We start from the raw sequence: 13,228 nt of genomic DNA, 5'->3' as shown, positions 1-13,228 counted from the left end.
AATTCCAGAGGTTTTTTAAAATACATTCACGGGATGTGGGCATCGCTGCCTGGCCATTATTTAATGTCCATCCTTATTGGCCCTTGAGAAGGTAATGGTGAGCTGCATTCGTCAGCTGCTACAGTCCACATGCAGTAGGTTGACAACAATGCCATGAAGGAGGGAATCCCAACATTTTGACCCAACAACAGTGAAAGAACAGGGATATTTTCCAAGTCAGGATGGTGAGTGGTTTGGAGGGGAATTTGCACGTGGTGGTGTTTCCATGTATTTTCTGCCCTTGTCCCTTTAGATGGAAGTGGTTGTGTGATTGGAAAGTGCTGTCAAAGTATTCTGGGTGAATTTCTAAAATGCATCTTGTAGATAGTACACACACTGCTGCTACTGAGCAGCAGTGGTGGAGGGAATAGATAATTACGGGTGTGGGGCCAGTCAAGCAGGCTGCTTTTTCCTGGATAGTGTACAGCTTCTCGAGTGTTGCTGGAGCTGCACCATTCCAGGAAAGTGGGAATTATTACATCACACTCCTGAATTGTGTCTTGCAGATCATGGACATGCTTTGGGGAGTTAGGAGGTGAGTTATTTGCCACAGTATTCCTAGCCTCTGACCTGTTCTTGTAGCCACTGCATTTATATGACAAGTCCACTTGAGTTTCTGGACTGGACTTGTAGACACAGTGTTTACATCATGAGTCCAGTTGAATTTCTGCTCAATGGTAACCTCAAAGATGTTGGTAGTGGGGGATTCAGTAATGGTAACACCATTGAATATCAAGGGGCAGTGATTTGATTGTCTCTTATTAGAAACGGTCATTGTCTGGCATTTGTGTGGTGCAAACGTTGTCACTTGTCCAGGTCTTGTTGCACTTGAATGTGAACTTCAGTATCTGAGGAGTCACAAATGGTGCTGAACATTGTGCAATAATTGGCGAACAACCCCACTTCTGAATTTTTTTTGGAGGGAAGGTCATTGATGAAGCAGCTGAAGATGTTTGGGCCTAGGAAACTACCTTGAGGAACTCCTGCAGAGATGTTCTGCAGCTGAGATGAGTGACTAACAACAACCACAATCATCGTCCAATGTGCTAGGTATTACTAACCAGTGGAGAGTTTTCCCCCGATTCCCATTGATTCCAGTTTTGCTAGGGCTCCTGGATGTCACACTCAGTCAAATGTGGATGTGATTTCAAGGACTTACACTCTCACCTCACCTCTGGAATTCAGCTCTTTTGTCCATGTTTGAACCAAGGCTGTGATGAGGTCAGGAGCTGAGTGGCCCTGGCGGAACCCAAACTGGGCGTCACTGAGCAGGTTATTTCTGAGCAGGTGCTTGATAGCACTGTTGATGACATCATCCATCACTTTACTGATAAGCGAGAGTAAACATGGAGTGGTAATTGGCCAAGTTGGATTTGTCCTGCTTTTTGTGTTCAGGACATATCGGGGCAATTTTCCACATTGTCGGGTAGATGCTAGTGTTGTAACTGTACTGGAACAGCTTGGCTGGGGGAGCAGCAGGTACTGGAGCACAAGTCTTCACTAGTATTGTCAGAATGTTGGTCAGGGCCTACAGCCTTTACGGTGTCTAGTGCCTTCAACCATTTCTTGACATCACGAGGAGTGAATCAAATTAGCTGAGGATTAGTACCTGTGGTGCTGGAGACCAAGTTGGATCATCCACTCGGCGCTTCTGGCTGAAGATTGCTGCAAATGCTTCAGCCTTATCTTTTGCATTGATCTGTTGGGGTCTTCCATCATTGAGGATGGGGATATTTGTGGAGCCTCCTCCTCCAGTGAGTTGTTTAATCGTCCACCCCCATTCACAACTGGATGTGGAAGGACTGTTTCAGCTTTGATTAGATCCATTGGTTATGGGATCGCTTAGCTCTATCACTTGCTGTTTATGCTGTTTGGCACACTGTGGTAGCTTCACCAAGTTGACACTTCATTTTCATGTATGCCTGGTGTTGCTCCTGTCATGCCCTCCTGCACTCTCCATTGGACCAGGGTTGATCCTCTGGCTTGATGGTAATGGTTGAGTGGGGGATATGCTGGTTCATGGGGTTGCAAATTGCGCTGCAATACAATTCTGCTGCAGTTGATGGCCCACAGCGCCTCATGGATGCCAAGTCTTGAGTTGCTAGATGTGTGCGAAGTCTGTCCCATTTAGGACAGTGATACAGTGGTAGTACCATGATAGAGATTATTCTCAATGTGCACCAGGGCTTCATCTCCAAAAGGACTGTGCAGTGGTTGTTCTTACTGATACTGTCATGGACAGATGCATCTGCAATTGGCAAATTGGTAAGATTGAGGTTAATTACGTTCTTCCCTCTTGTTGGTTCCCTCACTGCCTGCCGCAGACATGGTCTAGCAACTATCTCCTTTAGGAACTGACCATCTCAATGAGTAACGCTGCTGCTGGGTCACTCTTGGTGGTGGACATTGAAATCCCCCAGCCAGAGTATATTGTGTGTTCTTGTCACCCTCAGAGCTTCCTCCAAGTGTTGTTCAATGTGGAGGAGTACTGATTCATCAGCCCAGGAGATCTCTTGCTCATGTTTAACCTGATGCCATGAGATTTCATGAGGTCCAATGTTGAGGACTCCCAGGGCAATTCTGTCCCGACTGTATGCAATAGGGTTAGGGTTAGGTAGATCACCGGTATACCAGTAGGACAATACATATCCAGGGATGGTGATGGCTGTTTCTTGATTAGTCTGTGAGACAGCTCTCCTATTTTGGCATGAGCCCCCAGCAATTAATAAGGAGAACTTTTGCAGTGTCAGTAGGGAGGGTACTGCACAGATTCACCAGAATAATGCTGGATCTTAGGGGGTTAAGTCACATGGACAAGTTTCATAAACAGGCTTTGAGTCCCCTCATCAAGTTTAGAAATTGCTGGGTGATCTGATTGAGGTGTAGATATGGTGGACATAGAAATTATTTCCAAAGCATAGGAACATAGCTTTCAAATTAGAACTAATTAAAGAATTAAATCAAGAAGTTTTTCTTCACATAAAGAAAACAGAAATCCAGAATAGTAATAAAAAGTGCTGTGGAAAATCAGCAGGTCTGGCAGCATCTGTGCAGAAAGAAGCAGAGTTGATGTTTGAGTCTGATAAGGCTTCTTACAAACAAAGTGGTTGGAAAATTCTGCTTTACAATGTAGATGGAATGGGGGAGTTGCGGGGTAAGTGGAACAGCAAATGACAAAGACAATGATAATGGTGGTGAACGAGTTATTGAGATGCTAAAACAAAAATTGCTGGAAAAGCTCAGCAGGTCTTGGCAGCATTTGTAAAGAAAAAATCAGAGTTAACGTTTCAGGTCCAGTGACCCTTCCTCAAAACAGTTCTAAGGAAGGGTCACCTGACCCAAAAATGTTAACTCTGATTTTTTTTCTTCACAGATGCTGCCATACCTGCTGAGCTTTTCCAGCAACTTCTGTTTTTGAAATTGATTTACAGCATCCATAGTTCTTTCGGTTTTTATTGAGATGCAAAGTAGATATGATGTGGAGGTGCCGGTGTTGTACTGTGGCGGACAAGGTCAGAAATCACATGACACCAGGTTATAGTCCAACCGGCATTCAGAGTGCTGTTCCTTCGTCAGTTGAATGCTAAGGTTTGACAGACAACCCATCCCCTGTCTTGTCTGCTGTACTGTGAGGCTGAGAGTGGTGTAAAGCACCTGGAAACAGTAACTAGCAGCTTCTTGACATGTCACTTGCACCAACTAGTTTGATCAATGCTAATTTGCTGTTTCCTTGGTAACCCACATCATTCCTACTGCAAACAGGCTCCCTGAGAAAAGTTGTGGATCTAACTCAGAATGACAGCTGAGAAGCCAGGATAGGTCTGTGTATCAATTCATTGGAAGTCTTCCCCTGATGGTGATCAAAATAACAGTATGACTAGAGCAATGTGCCTGATACTCTGTAGGAAATAAATTGATGATTGGAGAATTCCCTCCACACTCTGTTCCGTTCCCTCAATAACTAATCCTGTCAGCTCTGAAGCAGAAGGGTCCAAGTTCAAATCCGGCTTCGTGTAGGGAACACATATGACCCTGTTCTATGACCTCCAAGCCCTGGATTTTGCTAGAAGCAGGTTTTAAATTCAGGTGATTGAATTTTTCAGAGTGTAGGGTTGTTTGTCTGCAGGCAAGCCTCATTAATTGGAAACCAAACACTCACCTAATGTATCAGAGATAGTAGGAACTGCAGATGCTAGAGAATCTGAGATAACAAGGTGTAGAGCTGGATGAACACAGCAGGCCAAGCAGCATCAGAGGAGCAGGAAGGCTGATGTTTTGGGCCTAGACCCTTCTTCAGAAATGGGGGAGGGGAAGGGGGTTCTGAAATAAATAGGGAGAGAGGGGGAGGCGGATAGAAGATGGATAGTGGAGAAGATAGGTGGAGAGGAGACAGACAGGTCTAAGAGGCAGGGATGGAGCCAGTAAAGGTGAGTGTAGGTGGGGAGGTGGGGAGGTAGGGAGGAGATAGGTCAGTCCAGGGAGGACGGTCAAGGGGGCGGGATGAGGTTAGTAGGTAGGAGATGGGGGTGGGTCTTGAGGTGGGAGGAGGGGATAGGTGGGAGGAAGGACAGGTTAGGGAGGCGGGGACGAGCTGGGCTGGTTTTGGGATGCGGTAGGGGAAAATTGTCCCGATACCTCCTGTACACAAAAAGGACAATCCAACCCAGCCAATTACTGCACCAACAATTTACTCTCGATCATCAGTAAAGTGATGGAAGGTGTCATCGACAGTGCTATCAAGCAGCAACTGCTCAGCAATAACCTGCTCAGTGATGCCCAGTTTGGGTTCCACCACGGCCACTCAGCTCCTTACCTCATCACAGCCTTGGTTCAAACATGGACAAAACAGCTGAATTCCAGAGGTGAGGAGAGAATGACAGCCCTTGACATCAAGGCTGCATTCAACTAAGCGTGGTATCAAGGAGCCCTCACAAAAATGGAATGAATGGGTATCGGGGCAAACACTGCATTGCTTGGAGTCATACCTGGCACATAGGAAGATGATTGTAGTTTCTGGAGCTTAGTCATCTCAGCTCCAGGCCATCTCTGCGGGAGCTTCTCAGGGTAGTGTCCTCGGCCAAACCATCTTCAGCTGCTTCATCAATGACATTGCCTCCATGAAAAGGTCAGAAGTGGGGATGTTCACTGATGATTGCACAATGTTCAGCTCCAATTGCGACTCCTCAGATACTGAAGTAGTCCACGTTCAAATACAACGAGACCTGGACCATATTCAGGCATGGGTTGACAAGTGGCAGGTAACATTCGCATCGCACAAATGCCTGGTAATGAACGTCTCCAATAAGAGACCAATCTAACCACTACCCCTTGACATCAATGGTGTTACAATCACTGTACCCCTCTACTATCAATATCCTTGGAGTTATTATTAACCAGAAATTCAATTGGACTTGCCACATAAAACAAGTGGCAGGTCAGAGGCTTGGATTACTGCAATGAGTAACTCACTTCCTGATTCCCCAAAGCCTATCTACCATCTACAATGCACAACTCAGGAATGTGATGGAATAGTCTCCACTTGCCTGGATGGGTGAAGCTCCAACAACACTCAAGAAGCTTAACAGCATTCAGGACAAAGCAGCATCTGGATTGGCACTACACACAAACATCCCTTCTGTCCTCCACTGACACTCAGTAGCAGCAGTGAGGCTGCTGTTCCAAAAAGCAGCAAGCCGAACCTGCGTACTACCTACAAGATGCACTACAGAAATTTTCCAAAGATCCTTAGACAGCACTTACACATGATCACTTCCATCTGAAAGAACATGGGCAGCAGATACATGGGAACACCATCACCTTCAAGTTCTCCTCCAAGCCACTCACAATCCTGACTTGAAAATCTTCTGAAAGTTTCGTCACAGCCGCTGGGTCAAAATCCTAGAATTCCCTCCCTAAGGGCATTGTGAGTCAACCTACAGCAAATGGACTGCAGTGGTTCAAAAAGGCAACTTGGCTTGGGCAATAAATGCTGGTTCAGCCAGCAACACCCACATCCCACGAATGAACAAAAAAAACCCTAACTGCCTGCATTGTAAAGGGCTATGTTGAATAGGTCTGCATCACTGCAGAGGCTGGGCACAAACTCTATCATCTCCTTCACCTCACAGACTGGGAATGCTGCATCTATGAATGTCAAAGTTAAGTTTCCAAACCATTGCACCCACTGAATTACTCACAAAATACTGTTCTGGTAAGTCAGAACTCTGGCTAATGTTCAGGGGTAACAAACAAGACCAGAAATTGTTGGAGAAACTCAGCCTTTCTGGCAACATCTGTGGAGAAGGCAGAGTTATAATGTTGAGTCCAGTGACTCTTCTTCAGTACTTGTTCAGAACAGATTCCTCTCAATCCCTTCTTCATGGATCATTTCATTTTAGCCTGAATACTTGGTCCTCTTACATTCCAACTTCAACACTCTTTCCTAATCTCTTGCCACTGGCCCGGGCTTGACTGCATTTTAGATAGAATGTTTTTCTTTGCCTCTTCTGCATCCTTTGGAGAGTCCGTTGAGGCACAGAATTGCCTCTTTCTAACTTACAATCTTAATTGCCCATCTACTCTCTCACTAACCTTCTCCTACAGCAAGCAACAGGGGGGCGAAGTTTTTCTAAACTTTTCACATCCCACTCAGCAATCTCAATATTGATGCAATGGACTTTGCTACTGGCTCAGCACCTTCCCTCTCTGCAGAACATCCGTTCACTTGTCAACAAGGCAATCCCCATAGTGGTAGCACAAAATTATGCAGAGATTAAAAAACATCTGTAATTCTGTTACAAGAGTGCAATCCACCCACTAATTTGACAAATATTGACGATCCTGTCACTCTGTTGTCAGGAGGTCTGATATGTTCATTATTAAATTTGACTAATGCCTATCTGCAATTTGAATCATATGATGAGTCAAAATCATATTTGCCTATTAATATCCACATTGGTCTATTTCACTTTCAAAGACTACCACTTGTTTTTTTTTCAGCCTGTGGAGTTCTTCAGGAGTTAATGAACCATATTTTGCAAGTAATTCAGGGTGTAGTGTGTTAGTTCAATGTTTTCCTTAGTTCATCTCCAATAGGCAGACTCTTGATGACAGGCTGAGATGTTCCAATATTTTGAACAGCATGGAGTACAAAGTACAACAGTCAAATGTGAAATGTTCAAACTTTTGTCAAGTATTTGGGTCACAAATTAGACAAAGATGGACTACATCTTACCCAGAATCAGGTTCAAGTTGTAGGAAATAGACCACACACCCTCAGAATATGTCAGAGGTCAGATCTTATTTTAGTCCAGTGAATTATTATGGTAAATTCTATCAAATTTGGCAAACAAGTTTTCATCCTGAGGAAGGGGGGATTCTGTTGTTTAGGTCAGATAAGTGCGACAAAGTGTTTAAGTTGTATGAAAGTAAATTGGAAGATGGTATAAAGCTTGTACGACAGTATGCTTATACTTTTCAATGGTACAATGTTTGTACATTACGATGTGTCCAACAAGACTCAGCTAGCAGGTGATGCTTCTCCATATGGAGTAGGTGCCCAGCTCACTCATGTCTTAGATGATAATGAAGAAGGACCGACTGCATTTGCCTTACGAATCCTCAGTGCCAGTGAGCAAAATTATGCTCTGATAGAGTATGAAACAGTGCCTTTGAATTTTGGAATGATATTTCATAAATACCTGTACTGTTGTGATTTCACAATCAAACCTTACCATGGGCCACTGACAGCCAATGTGAATCCAAAGTCTCCAGTGCTGACTTTAGTTGCAACCCAAATGCAGAGATGGGCTTTGATTTTATCAGCTTACAGGTTGATATTAAGTACAGGTGATTGGAAGATCAGTGTAATACCAATGTGATAGGATTACCATCCCCAAGCGATGTAGAACCCAGCAAGGATGATTTTTTACACATGTAGGAGTTGCCAGTCAAAGTTGATGACACGGACAGAACAACCCATAGGGACACTATTCTCAAGGGCATGCACCTATATTGCAAATAGGTGACAAACACAGACACAGGTTTAGACATGAGGTTATTTTTTAAGTTGTAAGGATGAGCTGTCAAGTGACAAAGGTTGCATTATTCAGGGAGCCAGGGTTGTAATTCCTGAAAGGTGCACATCACAGCATTGTGATTTTCATGATCACACTGATGGATTAACAAATAATCTAATGAGAAGCTATCTCTGGTGGTCAGGTTTGGATAAGGAGATAGAAGATACAGTGAAACAGAGCAGAGTGTGCTAAGCTATAGGAGAGGCTGCCATCAGCCCTTTTGCAACCATGGAAATGATCGTCTGGCGTCTGCCAGAGGCTGCACATTGACTTTACAGAATTTGAAGGGCAACAGTTGCTCACTGTGAGGGATAGCCAGACAGACCAGGTTACAGGGCTTCCAATGAATCGACAACTACCCGCAAAATCCGAGATGTTTTGCATAGTTTATGGGTTTCCAGAGGAAAATGTGTTGGACAATGAACCCCAGTTTTGTTTGGAAAAGTTTACACAATTGATGAGAATGGTACAAAAAACACAAGTTCGATCGCATCATTCTGCTTCAAATGGAGCAGTACAAATTGTTAAACGTAGTTTTGTTAAACAAATGTTCGGTACAAATTGAAACTGATATCAGATTTCACTAAATCACAAACTGGCAAATTGTTTGTTTATTTATCATAACACACTTCATTGTATTACTGACAGAAAACCAGCTGAATTGTTTCTGAACACACTCCAGAATGTGGTTTTCCTTGTTGAGGCCACAAAGAGCAGAATCGGTAGAAGAGAAACAATCCAGATAGAAAGAGTCTTCACAGGGGTAGAGTGAGAGAAAGAAGTCTGAATTTACATTGGAAGGTTAAAGTGAAAGAACATCATAACAGGATGAAGGGAGAGTTGTGAAAATCTGTATTTCTCACACATATTTAGTCAACATATTTTCTAATGGAAAGATTACTTCTGAGCAGAATAGTTAGTCCACCACAAATGGTGTCTGAAACCAGCTCAACTCAGAGTCAGAGTGACATGTCTGATGAAGAGGAACATTCAATTGAGGGTCAAATACAAAATCGGACTTTGTTGAGGAAAACATCTCATTGATCTCAGGCCAGAAAAGATCAAGGTCCTTTATCGAATGTTGGATACTTCTGTCAAGAAAGGAGGTATTGTCTTGGGAATAATAAACCAGTGGATAAGTTAGGTTTGTAGATGAATAGGAAACAAGACACGTAAACAAGTTATATGACAGCTTCTGCCTCTGGCAGGAGTGAACTCCAGTGGGAGGCAACCATGTTTCAGATTCTGATCATTTCCTAGTGAAAGATTTGGAACCACACCCTGCCCAAGTCTACAAATGTGAACTGAATGTCATAATTGAAGCTATGCACCTAACAGAAAACATAGGTTGCCAGTGCACACAATCTAGGGGTTGCATAAGACACTGGTGTCAGCCTGCAGACAGGAAGTTGTTACCTGCACGTAAAAGCACACCAGCACCTGCCTGTTTTCCTTTGGTGGGGAACTCAGCAATGCAGCAGAGACCCAGGGCATCCTTTTGTCCCAGAAGTCATCAACCATCTTTTTCTTTGCAATATAGGGATTCTATGATTTCTGATAATTACGAGGATGAACCAACAGGTTTACAGAGGAATCACTCTGAAAGGATGGATTGTGATATCTGAAAATGAAGGTGGTGAGAACTTAAATGTGGCAAATTATTAGGAGGCTCAGCTGATAGTGTGGTTAGCCAGCTAAAAATACAAACAAAGCTTGTGTTTTCCTTCCTCAAATTTTATAAACTCAAGTATAAAAAGCGTAAACGTCAATGAGGATGCTGAATCTTACCCATAAAATACACCCACACTTGGCATCCCTCTCCAGGTTTCACCTGCTTGTTCCTTAGACTGACAAACCCATGTCCGCTATCCCTCCCAGCTGCCAGTTCACCGGGGGAGGGGGTACTCGTCCAATTCATTCAACAGCATTTACCTCGTCGCCAGCAAACATGTCCAAAACCAACCATCAACCATATACAGGGAAAGATCACCTCATCACATTCTGATTTAAACCATTCCCACCTCAGTACCTTCACCATCCTCCCAAATATCCGGGCCCTGCCCTTAATGTCCCAGCCCGGGCCTAGCCCAGCCCAGGGAACAGAGATGTGGAGGTAGTCCCACACAACAGCACTCCCTGATCCTCAGTTTACACCGACATCTACAGGATCAGAAGCCGCCATTCCCACCAGTGAACATCAATTGTATTGTTTCTCACTTTGAGTTTCACTCACATCATAATATGGTTCTCATTCGCCAAACCCAACCAATCAGTGACTGGCCTAGCTGTAACCAATCGGCTGTGGGCTCCGTCCGTCTAATCCAGTCAGCAGCCGTGGCCTATGTGACCCATTCGACAGCGTGCACCGGCCCGATTCTACCCAATCAGAAGCTGGATCCGGCTGAACTTTGGTCAGGAGCAGGTCAGCGCCCGGTCTGGTCCAATCGGCTGCGGGGACCTGCCCAAACTGACCTAATTATTAACGAGTTTCCTTTCAGCTTGTCCTCCAATTAGGTGTCGTGATCGGTGTCATGTGATGCTGCTGACGCAGGTTGATGACGGCGGTCGGCGCGGCGGCTTGAAGCTGGCGAGTGGTGTTGGAGTGTGGCGGGGGCTGTTTGGGCGGGTGTGTGGCCGGTTGCCGCAGAGGGATACCCTCTGCGGAGAAGGCATGGCGGCCCTGCCCTTACAGCAGCCCAGCTACTTGCTGGTGAGTGCACCAGGCTCTACCGAAGGCCTTCCCCAGTTCAGACTGTTCCTGGCCCTGGGTTTCATCTCTAACAGAGTACTGTGGGTGCTGGAAATCTGAAATAAACACTAAGCTCTTTTAAACACTCAGCAGGTTTAACAGCCTCTGTGAAACAGTAAACATTTCGGGTCAAAGAACATAAGTACTGCAAGTTATTGGAAAAGAGCGGGCTGGGGGCGGGGAATGAGGTAGGAGCTGGGGGCAGTAAAACAACACAAGGGAATTTGTGTGGTGGACTGGAATGACTAAATGACAACAGCAGCAGTGGCGTGAGTCGAAAGCAGATAGCAATGTGACAATGTGGCTCGATGCTTCCCAAACTCTCCCTCTGAAACCCCCCCCCCCCCCTTTCAAAGTTTGGAAATTGTCTTAAATTCCCCCCTTGGCGAGCAAATGATCGAATAGAAGGTCTGTCAGAGCCAGGGGGGACAAAGGCGCATTGGTGGCTGTTGCTGCTCTGGAGCTTGTGACCCCAAAGATTTCAACCTGTAACCCCACTTGGGTTCCTGGCCCCCATTTTGGGAAGCCCAGATATAAGAGATGGACTAGGTGCAGAGAAAGGAAGGTTGATGGCTGTGATTCCCATCACTAGCTCAATTGCCTTAATTGTGAGCCGCCTTAGGTTCTCTACAATATCTGATTTTGTTGTTATTTGTCCCTGAATCTTTTTGTTTGATAGATTGTAACTTTCAGGAATCGGTTTCCCTTCCACTCTGGTTCCTTTGAAGCATCTCTGAACTAAACTTGCTCACTCTCAGATTTTTGCCTACACTGCCTGGGAATATTTGGGGTTCAGATCCCCTTCAGAAATAAAATATTTGTTCAGAAAATGAAAGAATGGAACTGTTTTCATTTTACAGGCTCTTCTTAAAGCAGATGGTACAAATAAGTCTCTATTTCAGAGATGTCATGAATTGTCCAAGGTGATAGAAGATTATTCACCCAAGGTATGAAGCTGCCATGTTTGCCTTTCCTCTCTTTTAGTGGCGATTCTTGACAGTGTACACTGTACTCCATCTCAGGCCATAAGTACACATCCTTTGGGGGTGGGCAGACCTTATTTCTGATCCTGTCTGTGTGTAAGAATGCAGCAAGGCATGACCACAGTGCTTTGGGTGAACTTAGAATGAGCAGTTACACATGTAGATAAATTACTTAGGTCATTGTGAATCTTTGGAATTCTCTCATTGAGAGACATTTGGGTACTTAGTTGTTGAGCTTGTCTAAGATGTGATTGTTACAATTGTGGGTATATGAACAATTGGAGAATCCTTCAAGAAAATGGAATTGAGGTCAAAAGTCTGCCAGGATTTTAAGTGACAGAATAACCTTGAGGGGGCCAAATGGCCTCCTATTCATATAGTCATACAGCATGGAAACAGACACTTCGGTGCCACCAGTCCATGCCAACCATAATCCCAAACTGAACTAGTCTGAACTGCCTGTGCTTAGCCCATACCCCTCCAGACATTTCTTATTCATGTACTTATCCAAATATCTTTAAAATGTTGTAATTGTATCCGCATCCACCTCTCTCTCTCTGAATGTTCATTCCACACATGAACTACTGTGTTTTTAAAAACAAAGTTGTCCCCCATGTCATTTTTCAAATCTTTCTCCCCTCCTTAAAAATATGTTCCCTAGTCTTGAGTTCTCCTACCTAGGGGTAAAGACACCTCCCATTCACCTTATCTATACCTGTCACAATTTTATAAACCTCTATAATGTCACCTCAATCTCCTACGCTCCAGTTAAAATAGTCCCAGCCTATCCTCCTCTCTCATAACTCAAACCCTCCATTCCTGGCAATATCCTGGTAAACCTCTTTTGAGACCCCTCCAGCTTAATAATATCCTTCCTATAACAGGGTGACCAGAACTGGACACTACTCGAGAAGAGGCCTCACCAACATCCTGTACAATCTCAACATGATAACCCAACTCCTACACTTGTGGTCTGAGCAATGAGGGAAAGCGTGGTAAACGCCTTCTTGACCACCCTGTCTACCTGTGATGCAACTTTCAAAAAATTATGTATCTGAACGCTTAGGTCTCTGTTCTACAACACTACCCAAAGCCCTACTTCAATTGTATAAGTTCTGCCCTTGTTTGTTTTAACAAAATGCAATACCTTGCATTTATCCAAGTTAAACTCCTCCTGTCAACTTTCAGTCCATTGTCCCAATTTATCAAGATCTGTTTGTAATCTTAGATAATCATCTTCACTGTCAACTATACCATCAACTTTGGTGTAACCCAGAAACTATTAAACTATGCCTTCTATGTTCTCAGATAACAAGGTGTAGAGCTGGATGAACACAGCAGGCCAAGCAGCATCGTAGGAGCAGGAAGGCTGACGTTTC

General features: G+C 44.3%; 1 protein-coding gene across 1 annotated transcript in view; it reads left to right on the top strand.

The window, feature by feature from the left end:
* Positions 1 to 10,642: 10,642 nt before the first annotated feature.
* The window catches only part of smpd4 (sphingomyelin phosphodiesterase 4), a 55,086-nt gene continuing 52,500 nt past the window's right edge, over positions 10,643 to 13,228 (top strand). Inside the window, exons 1-2 of the mRNA XM_048611277.1 lie at positions 10,643 to 10,827; positions 11,727 to 11,813. Of these exons, the coding sequence (XP_048467234.1) occupies positions 10,654 to 10,827; positions 11,727 to 11,813 (261 nt within the window). The 5' untranslated portion in view covers positions 10,643 to 10,653. The remainder of the gene's footprint in view (positions 10,828 to 11,726; positions 11,814 to 13,228) is intronic.

The sequence above is a fragment of the Rhincodon typus genome, chromosome 24, assembly GCF_021869965.1.
Source record: "Rhincodon typus isolate 14 chromosome 24, sRhiTyp1.1, whole genome shotgun sequence".
Taxonomy (NCBI): Eukaryota; Metazoa; Chordata; class Chondrichthyes; order Orectolobiformes; family Rhincodontidae; genus Rhincodon; species Rhincodon typus.
This window is presented reverse-complemented; position numbering and strand designations above follow the sequence as displayed.